At 35.3% G+C, this 25,230-nt stretch overlaps 1 protein-coding gene and 1 long non-coding RNA gene across 3 annotated transcripts in view; one reads left to right on the forward strand and one right to left on the reverse strand.

Annotated features, from left to right (window-relative positions):
• Positions 1-2,980: 2,980 nt before the first annotated feature.
• LOC117312545 (uncharacterized) overlaps positions 2,981-25,230 on the forward strand; it is a 130,850-nt gene continuing 108,600 nt past the window's right edge. Inside the window, exons 1-5 of the long non-coding RNA XR_012332338.1 lie at positions 2,981-7,238; positions 10,045-10,106; positions 10,645-10,784; positions 12,283-12,374; positions 24,748-24,920. This is a non-coding gene — a long non-coding RNA (uncharacterized lncRNA). The remainder of the gene's footprint in view (positions 7,239-10,044; positions 10,107-10,644; positions 10,785-12,282; positions 12,375-24,747; positions 24,921-25,230) is intronic.
• The window catches only part of SCRG1 (stimulator of chondrogenesis 1), a 39,133-nt gene continuing 23,662 nt past the window's right edge, over positions 9,760-25,230 (reverse strand). For both annotated transcript variants that reach the window (XM_019932367.3, XM_019932368.3), the window contains exons 2-3: positions 12,274-12,529; positions 9,760-9,927 (exon numbers count right to left, since the gene is read on the reverse strand). In XM_019932367.3, coding sequence (XP_019787926.1) covers positions 9,873-9,927; positions 12,274-12,515 — 297 coding nt within the window. In that variant the 5' untranslated portion in view covers positions 12,516-12,529 and the 3' untranslated portion in view covers positions 9,760-9,872. The remainder of the gene's footprint in view (positions 9,928-12,273; positions 12,530-25,230) is intronic.

Below are 25,230 nucleotides of genomic sequence, written 5' to 3' on the forward strand. Positions count from 1 at the left end.
TTTGTTACCTTTTTTCTTTTTTTTAATTCTGAGGAACTAACAGAAGTAACAGATGTAGCACATTTGCTTTCTCTGGGACAGTCTGATTTGGAATTAAGGATATCCTAAATACTATTATTTTTTAAAGTGCTTTTTAGTACTAACAGGTTTGAAATATCAGGAAGAACAAATAGTTTAATGCCTGCCTCCTTCCAAAGAAGACGTGATGTGTCAGCAAAGGTAAACACAGTGCTGAAAATTGAAACCTGAACATAGAATTAAATAGTTTGTTGTTTCTTTAAATTTTGTTTTAGTGAAAAGGTATTTATATGGCACAAATATAGAAAGAACCTCTGCCCTGCCCCTTAATTTTCAGTCATGTTCTGTACTGTTTACACTGCAGATTAAAGCTAATAAATTGGAGAGATCTAGAAATCTAACAAGATCTTAAAATTTTGGTCATACATAGCTCTGACTTGAGTTCTATTTTATTTCCTTTTTATATTTCATTCTCTATCAGTTTTCTCTTAAATATTTTTAACCTCTGCTTTTCCTGAGATTGTATTATTTAACCAGGGTCTTAGAGTTACAAATCAAATTTATAGCTTGTGACATCAGAACAGAACAACAGTTTCAGTGAAGTGTTCTGAGATTGTGGTACAAATTTCAGGATGGAAATGGCCGAGACCATTAATGTAGCTCAGGATATCTCAAGGTTGACATTTGGGCCTGATAATTCTTTATTGTGGGAGGCTGTCCTTTGTGTTGTAGGTTTGGCAGACTCACCGGAGTCCACACACTAGAACCAGTAGAGCTCCAAAAGTGATAACCGAAAATATCTCTAGACATTGTCAAATGTCCCTGGTGGGGACAGAATCACCCCTGATTGGGAACTGCTATGTAGCCAAATTTAAAGAACATGCTGGTTCAAAAACAAAAAAAAAGAGAACATACTGGTTCAATAGAAGGTGAGTCTTTGTATTTTTAACTGTTCTGAGTGTATTGACAGCTAGAAAATAATGGTGAACTCTAACGCTACTGGTCTTTGTTTTTGCTGTGACCATTTAAAGATTTACTTGCTACTTTATTGATGAGCCAGAGCTTGTAATAATTGGTATTACAGAAACCTCTGGTTTCCAGTACTCCAGAAATCTCCATGAGAAGTTTTTTTCTTAGCTGTATGAAGATGAACCACATAGCTACAAGATGTGGTTGTTTATTTGAAGAAAGTATTACCTCTATATTTTATATTTTTACCTAAATCTATAAAGACTTAGTTTTTCAATCGAAACTTGTCTGTAGGCTTATTTTTTCCTATAAAACCACACTCCATTCTTATAAAAAAAGCTTGAAATTATTTGCTGACATTAAAATGTATGTTTATGAATACAATGAATCAATGTTAGTTTCATAGAATTATGTGCATAAAATGTAGTTGTATAAAAAAGTGAAAAGAGTAAGAGTTGAGTGTTGATTATCCAGTGAAATTAAATCCTCGTTAGAGCAATTTAAAACATGAAAAATTGAGAACTTAAGAGCCTCCCCAAAGATGAGAGACTCAAGAAGCTGCAGTGTACAAGTTTTACATAAAAATTTTAATTCTTTGCTGTTGGGTTTTAAAAATTACGAGTTTAGTGGAAACCTTTTTACTTATCTATATCTGAACAAGAAAAAGTAAATCTCTGTAAGTATATGGTTTACTTTTAATATTAGAGCACCAGGAAAAGAATCCAAGTTTGACTACCATTGGAGTAGAATGTATAGCAGCAGCTCAAGAAATAAGTTATTTGGTAACTACCTTTTACTGGATAATTTAGCAAAAGGCTAAAAATTAATGTCTGAAATAAATTTCTTTAAGAAAGTAAGCTCTATTATTTCTACATAAAGTTTTTTATTTAATTGATGTTAGCCTTTAATACAATTTGGTAGTATTTAGTGTATTCACAATGTTGTGCAACCACCAGAGCTCTATTTTAAAAACTTTTCCTTACCCCATAGAAACACTGTTAAGTAACTACTCCCAATTCCACCTCTTCCCATCCCCTGATAACCTCTAATCTTTCTGTTTCTATGGACTTGCCTATTATGGATATATCATGTAATGGGAATCATACAGTACATGTCCTTTTGTTTCTGGATTTTTTTTGCTTTAATACTTTCAAGGTTTATCTAAATTGCAGCATATATTAGTACTTTTTGCTTTTTATGGCTGAATAACAGTCCATTGTGTGAATTTGTTTTTCCAGTCATCCATTGATTGGAAAACGTGTTTTTCACAATTTGTTTTTCCAATTTGTTTTTCCAATCACAATTGGAAAGTCACAATTTGTTTTTCCAATCATCCATTGATGGACATTTAGATATTTGGATTTCCACCTTTGGCTATTATGAATAATGCTGCTATAAACATTCGTGTACAAGTTTCTGTGTGGACATGTCTTCCTTTTTCTTGGATATATATCTAGGAGTGGAGTTGCTGAGTCACATGGTAATTCTGTAACATTTTGAGGAACCTCCAAACTTTTCCATAGTGGCTGTATCATTGTACAGTCCTAACAGCTGTTTCTCCAAATTGCTAATACTTGTATTTCCTTTTTTTTTTTTTTTTATTAAAGCCATCCTACTAGGTGCGAAGTGGTATCTCACTGTGGTTTTGATTCACATTTCTTTTCAGTTCCTTTGTTCATTTTTAAATTGGGTTGTTTTTGTCGTTGCTGAGTTGCAGGAGTTCTTTTTTTTTTTTGCGGTACGCGGGCCTCTCACTGTTGTGGCCTCTCCCGTTGCAGAGCACAAGCTCCACACGTGCAGGCTCAGCAGCCATGGCTCACGGGCCCAGCCGCTCCGCGGCATGTGGGATCTTCCCAGACCGGGGGCACGAACCTGTGTCCCCTGCATCGGCAGGCGGACTCTCAACCACTGCGCCACCAGGGAAGCCCCTGTAGGAGTTCTTTATTCTAGGTATTGATTCTACATCCAATATATGATTTACAAATATTTTCTCCCATTCTGTAGATTGCCTTTTCACATTCTTGTTAATGTTCTTTGATGCATCAAAGTTTAAAATTTTTATTTAGTACAATTAATTTTTTTCTTTTGTTGCTTATACTTTTGGTGTCAAGCCTAAGAATCCATTGCCAAATCCAATGTTATAAAGATTAGCCCGTATGTTTTTTCTAGGAATTTTATAGTTTTAGCTCTTAAATTTAGGGCATTGACCCATTTTGAGTCAATTTTTGTATATGGAGTGAGGTAGAGTTCCAGCTTCATTCTTTTGAATGAGGTTATCCAGTTCCAGCAGTATTTGTTGAAGAGACTGTTTTTTCCCCACTGAATGGTCTTGGCACCTTTGTCAAAAATCAATTTGCCATAGATGTTTTGTTTTATTTCTATATTCTCAATTCTGTTCCTTTGGCCTATATTTCTATTAAGCCAGTACCATACACATTTGACTACTGTAGCCTTGTAGTAGGTTTTAAAATCAGAAGGTTTGAGTCCTCCCAGTTTGTTTTTCTTTTTCAGTATTGTTTAGGATATTTGGGGCCCCTTGCAGTTCCATATGAATTTGAGGATTGGCTTTTCTATTTCTGGGAAAAAAAAAAAAAAGACCATTAGAATTTTGATGAGGCTTGTACTGAATCTGTAGATCGCTTGACAGTTGCCATCTTAAAAATGTTAAGTATTTCAATCAGTGAACATGGATTATCTTTCCATTACTTTTAGGTCTTCTTTAATTTCTTTCTGTAATGTTTTGTAGTTTCCAATGTACAGGTCTTTCACCTCTTTGGTTAAATTTATTCATGATATTTTATCCTTTTTGATGTTATTATAAATGGAATTGTTTTATTAATATCTTTTTTTGGATTGTTCCTTACTGGTGTATAAAACACTGATTATTGTGTGTTGACCCTGCTGAATTCATTTATTAGCTCTAGTAGTATTTTCGTGGATTTTATGATATTTTCTATATATGGAATCATGTTATCTTTAAATAGAGATAATTTTACTTCTTCCTTTTTAATTTGGATGCCTTTTATTTATTTTTCTTGCCAAATTGCTCTGACTAGGACTTACAGTACAATGTTGAGTAGTAGGGATGAAAACAGGCATCCTTGTCTTTTTCTTTATCTTATGAAGGCAGCTTTCAGTCTTTCACCATTGAGTATAATGTTAATTGTGGATATATCGTAAATGCTCTTTATTTTATTAAGGAAGTTTCCTTCTATTCTTAGTTTGCTGAGTTTTTTAATCATGAAAGGGTGTTGAATTTTGTCAAATACTTTTTCTATAACTATTGAAGTAATCATGTTTTCCTCCCCTTTGTTCTGTTAATTTAGTGTATTACATTGAATTGTTTTCTTTGGTTGAACCACCCTTGCATTCCTGGGATAAATATCACTTGGTTATGGTGTATAATCCTTTTAGTGTGCTGTTGGGTTTGGTTTGTTAGTATTTTGTTAGTATTTTGTTAGTATTTTGTTTGTTAGTATTTTGTTGAAGATTTTTACATCTATATTCATAAGGGATATTGTTCTATATTTTCTTCTGCTGTCTTTATCTGACTTTGTCAGATAATCTGACTTTGTCAGGATAATGCTGGCCTCATTGAATGTGTTAGAAAGTGTTCTCTCTTTTTCTATTTTTTGGAAAAATTTGAATAGGAGTGATGTTAATTTATCTTTTATCTTTTTGAATTCGCTAGCAAAACCATCTGGTCCGGGACATTTCTTTGATGGAAAATTTTTGATTATTCATTCAATCTCTTTACTTATTATAGGGCAGTTGAGGTTTTCTATTTATTCTTGAGTCAGCTTTGGTAATTTTGTGTTTCTAGGAATTTGTCCATTTCATCTATTTTATTCAATTTGTCATACAATTGTTCATAGTGTTCTCTTATAATACTTTTAATTTCTGTAAGGTTGGTTGTAATGTCCCTGCTTTTATTTGTAATTTTAGTTATATGTACTTTCTCTCTCTCTTTTTTTTTTTAGTAGTCTAGCTGAGGGTTTGTCAATTTTGCTGATACTTTATTTGGTTTCATTGTTTTTTTTTTTTTTTTTGGGGGCTGCATTGGGTCTTCATTGTGCATGGGCTTTCTCTAGTTGTGGTGAGTGGGGCTACTTTTCATTGTGCTGGGCAGGCTTCTCATTGCAGTGGCTTCTCTTGTTGTGGAGCACGGGCTCTAGGTGCATGGGCTTCAGTATTTGTGGCACATGGGCTCAGTAGTTGTGGCTCGTGGGCTCTAGAGCGCAGGCTCAGTAGTTGTGGCATGCAGGCTTAGTTGCTCTGCAGCATATGGGATCTTCCCGGACCGGGGATTGAACCCGTGTCCCCTGCATTGGCAGGCGGATTCTTAACCACTGCACCACCAGGGAAGTCCCTCTAGTTTCTTAAGGTGCAAAGTTCAGTTGATTTGAGATCTTTCTTCTGTATTAATGTATATGTTTGCAGCTATAAATTTCTCTCTGAGTACTTCTTTTGCTGCATCCCATAAGTTTGGTATGTTTTATTTTTGTTTTCATTCATCTCAAAGTATTTTCTGACTTTCCTATTTCTTTCTTCTTTGACTCATTGGTTGTTAAGGATGCATTGTTTAATTTCCACATATTTGTGGATTTTCCTGTTTTTCTTCTGTTATTGATTTCTAGCTTCATTCCATTATGGTTAGAGAAGATAGTTTGTATGATTTCAATTTTTTTAATTTATGGAAAATTGTTTTATGGGCTAACAGACTATCCTGAAGAATGTTCCATGTGCACTTGAGAAGAATGTGTTTTCTGCTATTGTTGGGTGAAGTGTTCTGTATATGTCTGTTAGGTCTAGATGGTTTAGAGTATTGTTCAAGTCCTCTGTTTCCTTTTTAATCTTCTGTCTAGATGTCTATCCATTATTTAAAGTAAAGTACTGAGACCTCTAACTATTATTGTAGAACTATTTCTCCTTTCAGTTTTGTCAGTGTTTCCTTCATATATTTTCTGGCTCTGTTGTTTGGTGCATATATATCTATAATTTTTATATCTTGTTGTGGATTGACCCTTTTAACTATAAAATGTCTTTCCTTGTCTCTTGTACAATTTTTTTAATCTAAAATCTGTATTGTCTGATATTTGTATAGCCATGCCAGCCAGCTCTCTTTTAGCTGCTGTTTTTATGGATTTACATAGTTTTGATAGCAAAATTCAGATTATGATCTAGGCAAGTGATGGTGGTTCAAAATAAATTTTTGTCATGTTATTGCTTATTTATTTAACTGGAGTTAGTTTAAAAGTGTCAAGAAATGTCTTATATGCATATATATATTTTTTAAGTGTGTGTACTGTTTACTATAGAATTTATTCTTTGGGGATTAGGATATTTCTTATATTTCTTTGTAGCTAAAAGCTGATACTATAAACTTTAGTTTACTATATGCATCATGTCCCAGTTGCATTTATAGTCTACATAGTCAACTATAGTTCTCAATCATATTAATTGCTACTAGATTATCATATATGTGTTTGTGTGTGTGTGTATTGTATGTGTGTGTATTCCCTTTAATGTATATTTAAAGTAGACATCAAGTCAGTTTTATACCCATAGTACCCAACAGACTTACGTTTTGACTTCTAAAACTCTGGAAATGGAGATCACATATACTTCTTTCGTTGAAAATTTACTATAGGTTTTTATTTGTAAAATTCTGAGAGTGTATTGGCTACATGTATGGCATGCATTTCTCTCCAGGTATACCACTATACCAAGTTGAGCACATTTTGGTGATACCATTCTATAGAAGTAAATTGAGGAAGCTAATTCAATGTTAATTTACTATACTTTTCTAATATCAGTTTCTCTTTAATTCTTTGACAGAAAAATTTAGGTTTAGGTGGTTAATGCAGTATGATTTAGAAATATATGAATTTGATGATTTTTTCCTTTTGGGAAAATTATTTTAAAGCCCATAGTATTTTACTGGTAAGATTATTTACATTTTAAAAGTACCTGTCATAATACTTTGCTAAGACAATTTATTATTGAAAGAACTCATGTATATTTCTGGGCAATTATAAGGAAGTTAAGGTTGCAGAATGAGCTGTGAATGTTCTTACCTGTCCTCTCCCTCTAACAGTTGTTGCTCATTGTTTTGTTTCTCCATGTTGCTTCCAATTCTCTAATAATCCTTTAGGATTAGTACCTAATCCCAGCAAACAAAAATATTCAAGGAGTCCCTATGGATTATGATGAGGAAAAGAAAAATTTTATCAAGAAGAGATGAGCTATTAGTAAGTATTACTGTCAACTTTGTGCTCAGCCCCATGGAATTCATAGTAAGAACAAGAATATAGAAAGTCAAAGATAAAAATACAGAAATTGTTATTCATTTAAGCATTTAACATATATGAGCTATCTGAAATGTACTTGTCGCATACAAGTAAAAGTTTGCTTTCCTAAAAAGGAAATAGATTATCTGATGCTATTAAATAAAGCAGTGGTTAAGACTCTAGATGCTAGAGGAAAACTGTCATATTCAAAACCTGGCTTTACTGCTCTGATAATGTAACTTAATATGAGCTACTTAATCTCTAAACCTTGGCATTTTTGTCCATAGAACAGGGATTGTGATAGTACCTACCTCGTTCAGTTGAAACACAGTGTTTACCACAATAGTACATTTTTAATAAAAGCTTAGTTGTCTTGTAGCTAAAAGCTATTGAAAAAAATAAGGATCTATTCATTAAATGACTGAATGAGATGTTTGCTTTTAAAAACATATTGATCAAGTCAGAAAAGGTTGCATAGGTAAATTGTGTGAACATTCATGTTTTTATATTTATTTGGTAAAACATATTGACCAAGTCAGAAAAAGTTGTATAAGGTACATTGTGTGAACATTCACATTTTACATTTATTTGGTAATTTACATAAAAAACAGTGTGTGCTTCTATAATGCATTCATTTCTAAAAGAATGTAATGCAATTTGATATTACAAGTTATTTCCAGAAAGGAGAGAATATGAAGAATAGTCATAATCTATAAAATTCCATTTATTAAATATTTAGCTTTTTTCCAAATACTATTTTTCTCATCATGTTTTGAGTGCAGTAATAAGGGAATATTTAGTAAAAAGCCATTGTTGAATTGCCTTGTTTTTTTCCTCCCTCAAAGAGAGACTATACCAAGTAGAAAATGTACTGGTGATTTTCTTTATTTACCTATTCTATGCACTGTTTCAGAAAGGATATAAGACTTCTGTTATTGTGTTAGTTTGACTTTAATACCTGTCAATTCAGTGAAGGAAAAAAAAGCTCAATCAAATCATATACTATGTTGATAAAACAATATATTTGAGTTTTTTTAAAACAATTCCACTTCTTCATGCCTTTTTGTAGAAGTCATACTATTTGAAAACATGTTCTGACTTATGTTTTTGCAGCTTTTAAGAGGAACTGAATTCTGATTACCTCAAAATTGTTTTGTTTAGCCCAGTAACACCTATTGAACACTGAAACTGTTCTGGGTGTGGTCTCGAGAAACAGATCAGGGACCTCCAAGGATGTATTTCAGTGAAACAATGTCACTGTAACTCAAAATGGTTATCTCCTAGATTTACTACAAGTGTGGTGCTTCTCAAACGTTTCCCCACAGCAGTACTTTGTATAGCACCCTACACTTCTCCTCTGTAGCAGCAGGCTTCACATTTATAAATATTTGTAATGATTACAGTTTTGTTAGAATACAAGTTCCAAGAGGAGAAGTCCATCTTATTCATTACTACATCCCCAAATCTTAATAACAGCTGGCACTTAGCGAGTATCTAATAAATTTTTTTTTTTTTACCACTCTTTTTTTTTTTTTTTTTTTTGCGGTACGCGGGCCTCTCACTGTTGTGGCCTCTCCCGTTGCAGAGCACAGGCTCCGGACACTCAGGCTCAGCGGCCATTGCTCACGGGCCCAGCCGCTTCACGGCATGTGGGATCTTCCCAGACCAGGGCACGAACCCGCGTCCCCTGCATCGGCAGGCGGACTCTCAACCACTGCGCCACCAGGGAAGCCCTCTAATAAATTTTTATAGCATGAAGGACTTTCTGAAATTAATTCTGTTGGCTACTCGTCAGTACACACCTCCAAAGGTGTGGAGCATAGTCCAAAACTGCCTCTAACACCCAGAAAATATCTTTGAAGGCATCTGTTTTATTTACCTTTAAAATTCATGTGACTTTAAATTCTGATCCATTACATGTTTCTTTTAATGTGTTTTGTTATTCCCAAGAAAAATGGACACGTCAGGGGTATGTAGCATAGTTTTAAGGATACAACTATGTGAGTGTTTTGGAACTGGAACTGTCTTCAAAGTCTGTCTTGAGTTTTAGCAAATACCTTAAACTTGAGTTAGCATCTGAAAAGTGGGTTTAAGAATACTTATCTTGATGGTTTTGTGGTTTTTTAAGACAGCAAAATGCAAATGTGCTTAAAGTACTTGGCATACATAGTATATACTCAAATATTGGCTCCCTTTTCCCCCTCTTACTAGAAAACTTCTAGTTTCCCTTCCGAGAACCTCAATTTATCTCTGGTTCTTTTCATTAAGTATACATGATCTGTCAAGAACTGAAAGTATTCTCCATCTTTGAGCCAGGGTTATGGCTCTTCCTCTGAGGGACAGAATTCTTTTACTGAGCACAGTGAACACCTTGTAGATGAAAATTTTCTAGTCAAAAATTTTAAACGATTTCCACAGAGAAAAATTAAATGGAATTTTTATTACTGCTAATTTAACACAAGTTTACTTAGGCAAGTAAGAATTTATAGAATCTGTGCTTTATTGCACTGCATAGGAACCAGAAATACAGCTACACTGTTAGAGTGTGGTTTGTGGGGAATTAAGAATGGTGTTGTCTGGAATACAGGATGATTCTCAGTGATGGTTGCAAGGAATCACGAAAGAGATCTTTGGTCCAAAGAAGACATCTCTGAAAGAGAGCAGAACATGAATTAAATCCAGCTGAAAGTTAAGATACATGTTAGACTTTTCTGAGCAAGAAATGGACGGTGATTTCCAGGATTTCAGATATGGCTATTCTTTTTAGGTGAATAAAGTACAAAGAGAGTGAGTGGGAGGACTTTTGCCACAAGAGCAGCAACCAAGAAGGTAATCAATTCTTCTACTTTCCCCCATCTGCCATGGACATTATGCTGTCGTTTGTCTATAAAGAAAAGGAAAGATTGGGTGATTTCAAAACCTTACAAGCATACCAAAATATTCATTTCTCTGATATGGGTGGGGATAGGCCATGAAGTTTAAATCTACAGCTAAGAAACAGAAGATTAAAAATTGGTTGGGAAGTCAATAAGTAAATTTCTAGGTTTTATAGGGAAAGGTGAAATTTTGAGCTACTCAACTCTATCCACTCTTGTTGGAAAGATCACATAAGGTGATGTATAATAAAAATGCACGGTATAATATAAAATTGTGTATATGTGCAAGGTAGTATTATGATTATGGCTCATTAGAAATATACTTAGCATGCAATGTACAGCATGATGACTGTAGCTAACACTGTTGTATGATATATTTGAAAGTTGCTAAGAGAATAGATCCTACAGGTTATCACAAGGAAAAAGATTTGTAACTATATGAGGTGATTCGTGTTAACTAAACTTATTATGGTAATCATTTCACAATACAGTTGACCCTTGAACAATGCAGCGGTAAGGGGTTCTGAGCCTCTGTGCAGTGGAAAATCCGTGCATAACTTTACAGTCAGTCCTCCATATCTGTGGTTCGACATCCGAGGATTCAACCAACCATAGATGGGATAGTACTGTGGTATGTATTATGTTTAGTGAAAGAAATTTATGGATAAGTGGACCCATGCAATTCAAACGTGTGTTGTTCAAGGGTCAGCTGTATATGTATATCAGCTCATTGTGCTGTACACCTTAAACTTATACAGTGCTGTATTTAATTATATTCAATGCAACTGGCAAAGTAGAATGGCAAAATAAAATTTGTGTTTATAGGCAAAAAAAAAAAAGAAATATACTTAGATATTTGTTGCTACTGGGAAAACTGTAACCCAAACTTAGATAGAAATTATTTTCATATATCCATACTTCTAGCTCATCCATTAACAATGGATAATCACAAAATTATATCATAAAGTAAGTACATTTCAATAAATTAGTTTCAAGTCTTACAAAAAAGTAAACATGATATTTTAATATTAGATGGCGTTTCATTTATGTAGGAAAAGTTAAATCATTTTATGGAATCAGTTAACTTGAGCTCTTGATATCATTGTTTAATCAAGTGATTCTCAAATTTTATTTTGCATCAGAATCACTTGGAGGGTTTAAGCCATAATTGCTGTGCTTTCTCTCCATTGTTTCTGATTCAGTTGCTTTGGTCTGGGGCCCAGGGATGAACTACGTTTTTAACAAGAACTCAGGTAATGTTGAAGCTGCTGTTCTGGGAACCATACTTAAGAACCAACTGGCTTGGTAGAAAAAATACCCAGGCCAAATCAGAAGACCTGTGTTCTAGTCTCAGTGCTGATATTAGCTAGCTAAGTGGGATAGTGGTCATTTTACCTCTGTACACCTTTCTTTGATGAGATGGTTATATCTGCCCTTTCTAGCTCACAGATTTCTTAGAAAAATGAAAAATATGATGATATGTTGAAAGTAATTTGAAAAAGCTGATTTCAATATGAGGTAGCCAAGATCATAGTATTTGAGCTTCCTCAATAACCAGGAGAAGATTATTTTAAAATCAAGAGCTATAAATATTTATTTATCTACCTTTGTATTATACTTAAAATACATCTACTTTCCAAGTCAGTGGACAGTCTCTATTCAGTTAATTTCTGGTTAACTCATACATAGAGCTAGAAAGTTTTTCTTTCACCATTACCAAACTTTTCCATCCAGTTACTTGATCTGTTTGGGATCTTTTATCTAAAGCCTTCTATTAGTTTTCAAATTAGTTTAAGATGTCAGCCTTGAAGGTGACTTCAGCTACCAGATTTTTTTGTGTGTGTGATTAAAAATCAGATAGGAAAATTAGAATTTAATAGATTGGAGTGTTATTAATTTCCTGTATCTCATTTAGTTTTACTAAAATCTGCCAGACTCGGTCTCTTAAATGAAAACATTCATTTCGGTACATATGGTGATGATCCTAAAAAATAGCTGAGATTTGAACAGGGTTTTACTGAAAAGGGTGATTAATTTTAGCACACTCATTATGAAGGTGTCTTAAAGAGTTGTTGTACATACACTTCACAGCAATATGTTTTGTGATTGCATTTCCTTACTTTGGGCAGCAGAGCAATTCACTGAAGTTGCAGTAACAGATCATCTCACATCCCTTCCCATCCCAGAAGTGATCCTGGATGTTTACATCAATCTTTGTCAGGTCAGCTACTCCTTCTGGAAGATTGTGACAGTTGCGATCTTTCAGTATCTTTCTGTAGCAAGAGAGGCGATTTGCAGGCATGGCTTGGACTCCTAGCAGCAAAGTTAGTCCAACGGTGACAGCAAGTACTATAAATTTCATTTTGGCTTTTGGCCCTGAGATAGAAGAAAAAACAAAATGTATCAGTGTTTATATGTTTGTTTGTTTGGTTTAAAGATGGAATTCATCTGAACATAAAGTCCTGCAGCATTCTCATAAACTCTTGAATAGAAAGAGTGGGCGTTGATTTTTTCTACTCTCTTTGAATGTCTCTCAAGTTTAGTTTTATGACCACCTACAATAAAAATCACTTAGAATATTTGTTAAAAATGACATGCCTGAGCTCCACAAAGAAATATTGAGTGAGAGTTATGTGAGGGAGGGGGAAGGGAGATAGTGGGAAGAGCCAGAATCTGTGTTTTTAAGGACCCAAAGTCATTTTTTTCAGTATATTCAGTAGAGAAAAACTGCTTTTTAAGGTGATAAAACTCAAGTAAATTTCTGGAACAAATAACATCATTGTGTACAGTGATTCTTGACCTTGCATATCCAACAACATTGTCCAAGAATCTGGGTCCAACCCTGACAGAAACAAAAAGCCCAGTTATCCTGACATTGACAGATTATATTCTATAGAGATATTTATAGTTAAGTTTTTAAAACTTTCAGAATTATTTTGGGGACCCATTTTTGTTGCATATTTTTAGTAATTGTGAACTCTTCTCCCACATGGGTTACATTTTAGCCTCAGTTGAAAACAGAGGCTTGAATTCCCCATAAGAGGCATTTACCCTGTTCTTGAACACCTACTGTGATGGGAAACTCATTGTTGACTAAATCCATATATTCCACTGATACAGTTCTAACGTTTCCCTTACTGGAAAATATTTTTCTGTGGCTTCCACCCACCAGTTCTAGTTTGAACTCTTGGGGTCATACCGCAAGTCTAATTCCTCTTTCAGGAGATAACACTTTAAGTATCGTATCTGCAATCAACTATAGAATATGCATTATCTATTGAATCAGGTTTTTCTGGCTTCCATGTTAAACATGAAGAAAATGGAGGCTCTTGTAGTAAAGGAAGACTAGCAAAATAGTTGGAGGAACCAGAATCAGACTCCACAGCCATTCAGATTTCATCTTGTTGGCAGGTGCTGAAGTGTCTTTCCTACCTCTGGAGTATTAAAAAGGGAGGAAGAGGGCTTCCCTTGTGGCGCAGTGGTTGAGAGTCCTCCTGCCAATGCAGGGGACACGAGTTCGTGCCCTGGCCTGGGAAGGTCCCACATGCCGCGGAGCGGCTGGGCCTGTGAGCCATGGCCGCTGGGCCTGTGCGTCTGGAGCCTGTGCTCCGCAGTGGGAGAGGCCACAGCGGTGAGGGGCCTGCGTACCGCAAAAAAAAAAAAAAAAAGGGAAGAAGACAGATATGTATATTGTACGATGAAAGAAAACAATATTGTTGAAAGGAAATTTTACTATGAAGTTTTCAGTGATTAGATGCACCTCAAAGGTCAGTTATTTTAGGTAAGACAATGGGTTCAAAAAAAAAAAACTTAGTTATTTTAGAGCAGTTTGGCTTACAATAAAATGGAAAGGTAGCTGCAGATTCCCATGTACCCCCCTGCCCCACACATGCACAGTCTCCCATGTTATCAACATCCGTCACCACATGGTACATTTTACCAAGGATGACCCTACATTGACACATCCGAATCACCCCAAGTCCATAGTTGGCCTTCGGTTTCATGCCTTGTGTTGTACATTCTATGGGTTGGACAAATGTGTAATGGCTTATACCCATCATTTAAATATCACACATGGTATTTTCACTGCCCTAAAAGTCCTCTGCGCTCTGCCTATTCATCTCTCCCCACCAACCCCCAGCCCCACAGCAACCACTGGTCCTTCTTATTGTCTTCATAGTTTCACCTTTTCCATAATGTCCTATGGATAAATCACACAGTATGTCAGCTTTTCATACTGGCTTCTTTCATTTAGTAATATGCTTTTAAAGTTCCTCCATGTCTTTTCATGGCTTGACAGAGCTATCTTTATTTTTTAGCACTAGATAATATTCCATTGTCTGGATGTACCACAGTTTATTTATCCATTCACCTACTGAAGGACATCTTGGTGGCTTCCAAGTTTTGCCGATTATGAATAAAGCTGCTGTAAACATCCTCATGCAGGTTTTTATGTGGACATGTTTTTAACCTCTGTGGATAAATACAAAGGAGCATGATTGCTGGATTATATGCTAAGATTATGTTTAGTTTTGTAAGAAACCATCAAACTGTCTTCCAAAGTGGCTGGATTATTTTGCATTCCCACCAGCAAGGAATGAGAGTTCCTGTTATGCCATATTCTCACCAGCTTTTGGTGTTGTCAGTGTTGTGGATTTTGGCCATTCTACTAGGTGTGTAGTGGTCTCTCATTGTTTTAATTTGCATTTCCTGATGACATATGATGTGGAGCATCTTTTCATATGCTTATTTGCCATCTGTATATCTTCTTTGGTGAAGTGTCTGTTAAAATCTTTGGCCCATTTTTAAAGTCAGGTTGTTTATTTGCTTATTGTTGAATTTTAAGTGTTCTTTGTACAGTTTGGATAACAATCCTTCAGCAGATGTGCCTTTTGCCATATTTTCTCCAAGTCTGTGGCTTATCTTCTAATTCTCTTAATATTTTCTTTCAAAGAGCAGGTGTTTTTAATCTTAATGAAGTTCAGCTTATTAATTATTTTTTCATATATCATGTCTTTGGTATTGTGTCTGAAAAGGCATCACCAAACCCAAGATCATCTAGATTTTGTCCTATGTTATCTTCTAGGAGTTTTAGAGTTTTGTACTTTACTTTTAGGTCTATGATCCATTTTGAGTTAATTTCTTGTGAAGGGTGTAAAGCCTGTGTTTATATTCATATTGGGCCATGTGGATGTCTGGTTGTTCCAGCACCATTTGTTGAAGAGACTGTCTTTCACATTGTATTGCTTTTGCTCTTTTGTCAAAGATCAGTTAACTATATTTATAGAATTCTATTTCTGAGCTCTCTATTCTGTTCCATTGACCTATTTGTCTATTCTTTCACCAGTACCACACTGTGTTGATTACTGTAGCTTTATTGTTAGTCTTAAAGTCAGGTAGTGTCAGTCCTCCAACTTTGTTCTTTTCTTTCAATATTGTGTCGGCTATTCTGGGTCTTTTGCCTTTCCATATAAACTTTAGAATCAGTTTATCAATGTCCACAAAATAACTTTCTGGGATTTTTATTGGGATTGTATTGAATCTGTACATTAAGTTGAGAAGAACCGGCATCTTGACAATATTGAGTCTTCCTGTCTCCATGAACATGGAATATGGAATATCTTTCCACTTATTTAGTTCTTTGGTTATGTTCAACAGTTTTGTAGTTTTTCCTCATACAGATCTCGTTGTATATATTTTGTTAGATTTATACCTAAGTATTTCATTTTGGGAAGGTGCTAATGTAAATGATACTGTGTTTTTAATTTGAAACTCCACTTACTCATTTTTAGTAGATAGGAAAGCAGTTGACTTTTATATATTAACCTTCTACCCTACAACTTTGCTATGATTTAGTTCCAGTAGTTTTTTGTTGAGTCTTTTGTATTTTCTACATAGACAACCTGTCATCTGCAAACAAAGAGAGTATTATGTCTTCCTTCCCACTCTGTATACTTTTTGTTTCCTTTTCTTCCCTTACTGCATTAGCAAGGACTTCCAGTATGATGTTGAAAAGGAGTTGTGAGAGTCAACATCCTTACCTTGTACCTGATGTTAGCGGGAAAGCTTCAAGTTTCCCACCATTAAGTATAATGTTACCTGAAGGTTTCTTTAGACAGTCTTTATCAAGTTGAGAACATTCCCCTCTATTTTTAGTTTACTGAGAGTTTTTATCATGCTTGAGTTTAAATTTTATCAAATGCTTCTCCTGCATCTATTGATATGATCATGTGATTTTTCTTTTTTAGTCTGTCAATGTGATGGATTACATTAATTGACTTTCAAATGTTGAACCAGCCTTGCATACCTGGGATAAATCCCACTTTATTTTGGTGTATCATTCTTTTTATACTTGTTTGGATTCAGTCTGCTAATAATTTGTTGAGGATTTTTGCATCTATGTTCATGAGAGATATTGGTCTGTAGTTTTCTTTTCTTGTGATGTCTTTGGCTGGTTTGGGTATTAGGGTAATGCTGGCCTCATAGAATGAGTTAGGAAGTATTCCCTATGCTTCTATGCTTTGAAAGAGATTGTAGAGATTTGATATACTTTGTTTCCTAACTGTTTGATAGAATTCACCAGGGAACCCATCTGGGCCTGGTGATTTCTGTTTCGGGAGGTTATTAATTACTGATTCAATTTCTTTAGTAGATACAGATCTACTCACATTATGTATTTCTTCCTGTGTGAATTTTGGTAGATTGTGTTTTTCAAGGAATTGGTTCATTTCATCTAGGTTATCAAATTTGTGGGCTTTTCCTTTATTATCCTTTCACTTTCCATGTGATCTGTAGTGATGTCCCCTCTTTCATTTCAGATATTAGTAATTTTGTGTCCTCTCCTTTTTTTTCCCTTAGTTAGCCTGGCTAGAGGCTTATTAGTTTTATAGATCTTTTCAAAGAACCATCTTATGGCTTCATTGATTTTCTGTGTTGATTTCCTGTTTTCAATTTTATTGATTTCTGCTCTAATTCTTACTATTTCTTTTCTTCTGCTTACTTTGGAGCAAATTTAATTTGCTGTTTTTCTAGTTTCCTAAGGTAGAAACTTAGATGATTGATTTTAGATCTCTCTTCTTTTCTAATATATGCATTCATTGCCTTCATAAATTTCCCTCTATGCACTGCTTTTGCTGCATCCTCCAAATTTGGTAAGTTGTGTTTTCATTTTCATTAAATTCAAAATATTTTAAAATTTCTCAAGATTTCTTCTTTGACCTATGTGTTATTTAGAAATGTGTTTAATCTCCACATGTTCTTCTGTTTTCCAGTTATCTTTCTGTTATTGATTTCTAGTTTAATTCCACTGTGGTCTCAGAGCAGACCTTGTGTGACTTCTTTTAAATTAGGTAAGATGTGTTTTATGGCTCAGAATGTTGTCTATCTAGGTGAATGTTGCAGGTGAGCTTGAGAAAGACGTGTATTCTACTGTTGTTGGGTGAAGTGATCTACAGATATCTATTATATCAAGTTGATTGGTGGTGTTGTTGAGTCCAACTATGTCCTTTCTGATTTTCTGCCTGCTGGATCTCTCCATTTCTGAGGGAGGGGTGTTGAAACCTCCAACTATGATAGTGGATTCATCTACTTTTCCTTGCAGTTGTATTGGTTATTAGCTCATGTAACCTGATACACTGTTGTTAGGCAAGTATCTGTTAAGAATTGTTATGTATTCTTGGAGAATTGACCCCTTTATCATTATGTAATACCCTTCTTTATCCCTGATAACTTTTCTTTGATGTTTGAGCTGTATGAAATTAATATAGTTCCTCCTGCTTTCTTTTGGTTATTGTTAGCATGATGTATTTTTCTCCATCCATTTACATTTGATCTATATGTGTATTTATATTTAAAGTGAGACAACGTATAGTTGGGTTATGCTTTTTTTTATGGTTATATTCTTTTAATTAAATCTTTAATTTTATGTAAATGAAATAATGATTTCAGATAGGTCTACCTATCCTTCATAAAATGAAGCAAATCTAAAATCCTTTTAACATACTAATGGTAACTCATTTTCATTGATTAAAGTTACATTTGATTTACTGATAGCTAATATTCATGTCATCATTTTTGAAATCAGAAATAAAATTATGTGTGTACGTGTTCTCAAAGAATAATATACTAGGTTTTATTTTCAGAGATTTTTGAAATGAACTTGAAGATATTTTAAAGTAAGCAAAATATTAGAAAGGTTTTGCTATATTCCACTGAAGCAGTAAGGGTCATGCATTTTGATCCATTCTGACAACCTCTGTCTTGTAATTGGTGCATTTAGATCATTGATGTTCAACATTGACATTGATATAGTTAGATTAGGATCTACTATGCTTATTATTGTTTTCTGTTTATTGCTATTGTTCCTATTTTTCTCTTCCACTCTTTTTCTGCCTCCTTTTCTGGCTTCAATTGAGCATTTCCTATGATTCCATTTCTCCCCTTTCTTAACGTATTAGTTATACTTTTTCTTTTTTACTTTTTCAGTGGTTGCCATAGTGTTTGCAGTATTCATTTATACCTAACCGAACTCTGCTTTCAAATAATATTATAACACTTCACAGTACAGTAATGTGAGTACCTTATAATAAAATAATTCTAATTCCTTTCTCTCATTCCTTGTATCATTGCTGCCATTCATAAGCATATATATCTATACATATATATATCTTTATCTATATACACATATAACATAGATAGTTGAATACATTGTTGCTATTATTTTGAACAAACCGCTACCTCTTAGATCAATTAAGAATAAGAAGAATAAAAGTTTATTTTACCTTCTCTTATTCTAATTCAGTGCTTTTACTTTATGTAGATCCAAATTCCTAACCTATATTATTTTCCTTCTCTTGAAAGAACTTTTAACATTTTTCACAAGGCTGGTTTACTGGCTATGAATTCTCTCAATTTTTGTTTGTCTGAGAAAGTCTTTATTTCTCCTTTACTTTTGAAGGATAATTTTGCATAGTACAGAATTCTAGGTTGGTAATTTTTTTTTCAACACTTTATTTCACTCCACTCTCTTCTTGTTTGCACGGTTTCTGAGAAGTTGGATGTAATTCTTTTCTTTGTTCCTCTGTAGGTAAGGTGATTTTTCCACCTCTGGCATCTTCTAGGGACCTTTTCTTTATCTTTGTTTTTCTGTAGTTTGAAAATTATGTCCCCATGTGTAGATTTTTTTTTTTTTTTTTTTTTGTGGTATGCAGGCCTCTCAATGTTGTGGCCTCTCCTGTTGTGGAGCACTGGCTCCGGATGCGCAGGCTCAGCGGCCATGGCTCACAGACCCAGCCGCTCCACGGCCTGTGGGATCTTCCCGGACCAGGGCACGAACCCCCGTCCCCTGCATTGGCAGGTGGACTCTCAACCACTGCACCACCAGGGAAGCCCCCATGTGTAGATTTTTGACATACGGTCTACTTGATGTTCTCTGAATTTCCTGCGTCTGTGGTTTGGTTTCTGAAATTAATTTAAGTAAATTATCAGTCATTATTGTTTCAAGTATTTTTTCTGTTCCTTCCTCTCTTTCTTCTCCTGGTGTTCTTGTTATGCGTGTGTTACACCTCTGTAGTTGTCACACAGCCCTTGGAGGTTCTGTTTCTGCTTTTTTTTCAATGTTTGTTCTTTTAGACTTTCAGTTTTCAAGGATTCTATTGACCAGTCCTCAAGCTCAGAGATTCTTTCCTCAGCTTTGTCCAGTCTACTAATAAGCCCACCAAAGGCATTCTTCGTTTCTGTTACAGTGTTCTTTTTATCTCTACTATTTATTTTTGGTTCTTTCTTAGGATTTCCATCTCTCTGCTGGCATTGCCCATCTGTTCTTTCATGCTGTCCACTTTATCCATTAGACCCCTTAACATATTAATCACAGGGTTGTTTTTATGCATTTTAAAATTCTACTGTAATAGGTATAGTATCATTAATTTACATTTAATATTTTGCATGCTACATACATTTAAATAGGATATCCCTTTCTAATCCCCATCTAGTATCAGGAAAATGCTTGTAAGTTTGTTCTACCTTGTTGGTAATGGTATACATTTTAAGTGGCATTGGGCATCCCCCCCACTCCAGTCCATCATCTTTAATCACAGTTGTTTTAAGTTCCTTGTCTCATAATTCCAACATCACTTCCATGTCTGGTTCTCATGCTTGCTTTATCTATTTGTCTTTGATACGACTTGTAAATTTTTCTTGATAGCCAGATACTATGTACCAGGTAAAAGGAACTGCTGTAACTAGGCCTTTGGTTATGTGGTGGTGAGATATGAAGGGAGAGGAAGCATTCCATGGTCCTGTAATTAGGGCTTGGTCTTTTAGTGAGACTGTGCTTCTGGGCTGCGAACTTCACAAATGTGTCTCAGTTCTTTCCTCTCCCCTTAGGTAGGACAGGATGGCTAGGTGGGCTGGAGTTGGGTATTTCCCTTACCCCAGATCAGTCGGGCTCTGATAATACTCCAGTTGATTAGGCTCTGGTTCACTAGTTTCTCCCAAGGGCAGACCTTGTTAAGAAGAACAGAATGTTCTGACATATTTCAAGAGGGTTCCTTTCCCACCACCTGCCAGAACCTTGTGGAGATTTTTCTCAGTATTCACGTAGGAGTAGAATAGCTGGTAGGTGTATGTTTTACGTTTTAAGGAATTGCTAAATTGTTTTTCCAAAGTGGTTGTACTATTTAAAATTTCCACCAGTAGTCCAGTTTGTCCATGTCCTCTCCAACACTTGGTATGGTCAGTCTTTTTTATTTTTTGCCGTTCTAATAGCTGTCTCGTGGTTGTTTTATGTTGTATTTCCTTAATGATTAATGGTATTGAGCCCCTTTCATATGCTTTTGTTCATCTGTGTATCTTCTTTGGTGAACTGTCTGTTCAAATCTTTTCCCATTTTAAAAAATTGGGCTTGTGTTCTTGAGTTGTGAGGGCTCTTTATATATTCTGGACACAAGTTCTTTATTAGATATAATAATATCTAATAGAGATATTATTTATTAGGGCATGGTCTTTTAATGAGATCAAGCCCTAATAAATAGGTTTTGCAAACATTTACTCTTCATGCATGGCTTTCCTTTTCACTTTCTTGACAGTGATTTTAAAAGAAGCAAAAGTTCTTAAAATTAATGAAGTCTAATTTCTCAATTTTTTTAATGGAATGTGCTTTTGGTGTCATAGCTAAGAAATTATTGCCTTACTGAAGGTCACAAAGTGTTTCTTCTATGTTTTCTTCTAAAGTTTTGTAGTTTTATGTTTCACATTTAGTTTCGTGGTCCATATTAGTTTTTTTTGTTTTTTGTATATACTGCATATGGATTGAAATTCTTTTTTAGGTTGTTTTTTCAACTATGGTTGTCCAATAGTTTTAGCACTATAAGTTGAGAAGACTATTGTTTCTCCACTGAATTGCCTTTGCATCTTTGTCAAATATCACTTTTTAATATACGTGTGGGCCTGTTTCTGGACTCTGTTCTTTTCCATTGATCTATTTGTTTATTTTTATGCCAGTACTACAGTTTTGATTACTGATGCTTTGTTGTAATTCTTGGAATTGGGTAGAATTATCCTCGAACCTTTGTTCTTCTTTTACAAAGTTGTTTTGGCAATTCTAGGTTTTTTGCAGTCTATTATGAATTTTGTTATCGGCTTGTCAATTTCTACAGAAAAAGCCTGCTGGAACTTTGGTTGAGATTGCATTAAATCTATAGATAAATTTGGAGAGTATTAGCATCTTAATAATATTGGACCTTCTGACCTCTGAACATATTTTTCCATGCTTTTATTTTTACTTTTTGTGGCTTTGTATTTCAAATGTGTTTCTTATAGACTGGCAGTCTGTAGGTTGGTCTTGCTTTTTTATCTAAACTGACTACCTCTGCCTTTTAAGGGGAGTGTTTAGACCATTCACATTTAATGTGATTATTGACATGGTTAGATTTAAATCTGTCATAATTTGTTCTCTATTTGGTCCATCTGTTCTTTGTTTCTTTTTCCCTCTTTTTATGTGCTCTTTCGGATTAACTGAAATTTTTTTATAATTTCACTTCTTTTGTTGGCTGATAAGCTGTTATTCTTCACTGTGCTATTTTGATGATTGATTTAGGGTTTATATTATCTATTTTTACTTATCATTATCTTTCTTCAAACGATATTATGATGCTTTACATTAGTATAAGAACTTTACAATAATATATTAACATTTCTCTCCTCCCATCCTTTATGCTATTATTGTTATATATATTTTATGTATATGCTATAAACCCCAAGTATATTATTTCATTTAAACAGTCATTTAAACTTCAGGGATTTCAATAACAAGAAAAAATATTACACGTTTATCCATGCAGTTTCTATTTCTAGTGCTTTTCGTTCCTTTGTGTAAATTCATATTTCCATTTGATATCATTTTCCCTATACCTGAAGGATATCCTTTAATATTCTTATCATGTAGGTTGGCTGGTGATGAATTCTTTCAGCTTTTGTATGTCTGAAAATGTCTTTATTTCACCTTTGTTTTTGAACAAAGGTTATAGTATAACAGGTTATAGTATGATAGGTTGGCAGTTTTTTTCTTTCAGCACCTTAAGGATATATCTGTTTTTGTTTTTGTTTTTTTTTGCGGTACATGGGCCTCTCACTGTTGTGGCCTCTCCCGTTGCGGAGCACAGCCTCTGGACGCGCAGGCTCAGCGGCCATGGCTCACGGACCCAGCCGCTCCACGGCATGTGGGATCTTACCAGACTGGGGCACGAACCCGTGTCCCCTGCATCGGCAGGCAGACTCTCAACCACTGCGTCACCAGGGAAGCCCGATATATCTGTTTTATTGTTGCTTTTTAATTCTAACATGTATCAGTTCTGGGTTGGTCTCGATTGATTATTCTAATTATGAGTTATGTTTTCCTGCTTCTTTGTATGCCTGGTAATCTTTGATTGGATGTCAGAAATTTATAATTTTGCCTTATTGGATGCTGGGTATTTTTATATTCTTATAAGTATTTTTGTGCTTTGTTTTGGGATGCAACTAAGTTAGTCGGAAGCAGTTTGATCCTTGCAAGTCTTGCTTTGATGATTTGTTAGGTGGTTCCAGATCTGTTCTCAGTCTAGGGCTAATTATTCCTCACTACTGAGGCCATTCCTTCTCTGTGAGTATTCCTGGCCTTTTGAGTACCAGGCACTCTGTTCTCTAATCCTTTCAGATAGTCCTCCTCCCCTCCCCGCTTCCATAGTTCCCTCATTTGCATACACTAATCAATTTTCTGCCAAATACTTGGGTGGGGCCCTCTGCAGACTCCAGGGTTCTGTCTCTGTGTATCTCTCCTCTCTCAGGCACTCTGTTCTGTGGTCTCCAGCTGCCTTGGCCTCCCTGACTCTCAGCCCCATTTCTACAACTCAGGGAGTTGGCTGGACTCTATCTGGGTTCCCTCAAGGCAGTAGACTGGGGGAAATTGTAGGGCTCACGTCACTTGCTTCCCATCTCCCAAGAATCAGTGTTCTTCCTTGCTTGAAATCCAGTGTTTTGACAAAGATGGTTTCATATATTTTGGCTGTTTTTTGTTGTTTCAAGGAAGTGGGCAGATCTGGTTCCTGTTACTGCATCTTGGGCAGAAGTAAAGCTTTCTATATCACTCTCACTATTTGTAGCTATTTTGGGAGGAATATGAAGGACAGATACCCAAATCTTACAGATTCTGAAAATGAGCTGTGTGGTACTCTGTTGATTTTAACACAAGCCAAATTCTCAGAAGTATGTTTCTCCCTTCTTCTATTCTCCCTTCCCCAAATTGAAATATGGTTCCTCTGATGTGCATCTCTTAGATAGGGTAAGTGGCTATTTGTCCCAGAATTCAACAAATAAGACCCAGTATGGTTGCACAGGAGCCATTCATTTAGGCTGCCCTTCCTACTTCTACAATGGTGCTTGTAAACTTTGTCCTCGATGAAATAGGCTGCTGAAATGTAGCCCAGAGTCGCTCTCTAATCTTCAGGCCCAAATCTTCTTGTACTTCCTCTGCACAGACCAGCATCAACCCAGCAAGTATTTTCAGGAGAAGAGCAGCCATTGCTGGGAAGGTGGGGAAGTGAGCGAATAGTGCTAATGTGCGGGTCACTGATCAAGCTATTCAGCAATCACATGAGAGAGAGGAGAACAGGAGCAAGCTGCTTTTACTTAGTTTCACTTAACAAATGTTTTTTAGTGTTTCATTTATGCCAGGCACTGTCCAGAGTGCCAGGAATACCAAAGGAATTAAGGAAAATATCAATAACTAAACCCATCCTCTTCCAACAACTCCACTTTCTTTGAGTCAAAGCTAAAGTCATTGCAGTGACCTCCATATGCAATCTGGCTCCCCATCACCTGTCTGAAATCATCTACTCTTCACCTTGTTTGTTCTGTTCCAGCTGTTCCTCAAAAATGCCATATGCATTCTTGCCTCAGGGCCTTAGCACTGGTTATTTCTTCTGCTTGGAAAGCTCTTCCTCCAGATATCTGCATATCTAACTACCTCACCTTCTTCAAGCCTTTGCTCCTCAATAACACCTACCCCACTGTCCTATTTAAAATTCTGTCTCCACTTACCTGCACCCCTATGTTCACTGCAGCGCTGTTCACAACAGCCAAGACATGGGAGCACCCTAAGTGTCCATCAACAGAGGAATGGATAAAGAAGGTGTGGCACAGATATACAATGGAATATTACTCAGCCATAAAAAAGAATGAAATAAAGCCGTTTGCAGCAACATGGATAGACCTAGGGATTATCATACTAAGTGAGGTAAGTCAGACAGAGAAAGCCAAATATCATAGGATATCACTTATATGTGGAATCTAAAAAAATAATACAAATGAACTTATTTACAAAACAGAAACAGACACAGAAAGCAAACTTATGATTTTCAAAGGGGAAAGGTCGGGGGGAGGGACAAATTAGGAGTTTGGAATTAACAGATATATACTACAATATATAAAATAGATTAAAAAACAAAGACTTACCATATAGCACAAGAAATTATATTCAATACCTTATAATAACCTATAATGGAAAAGACTCTGAAAAAGAATATATATGTGCTGTACACCAGAAA

Source organism: Tursiops truncatus, chromosome 6, assembly GCF_011762595.2.
Source record: "Tursiops truncatus isolate mTurTru1 chromosome 6, mTurTru1.mat.Y, whole genome shotgun sequence".
Lineage (NCBI taxonomy): Eukaryota > Metazoa > Chordata > Mammalia > Artiodactyla > Delphinidae > Tursiops > Tursiops truncatus.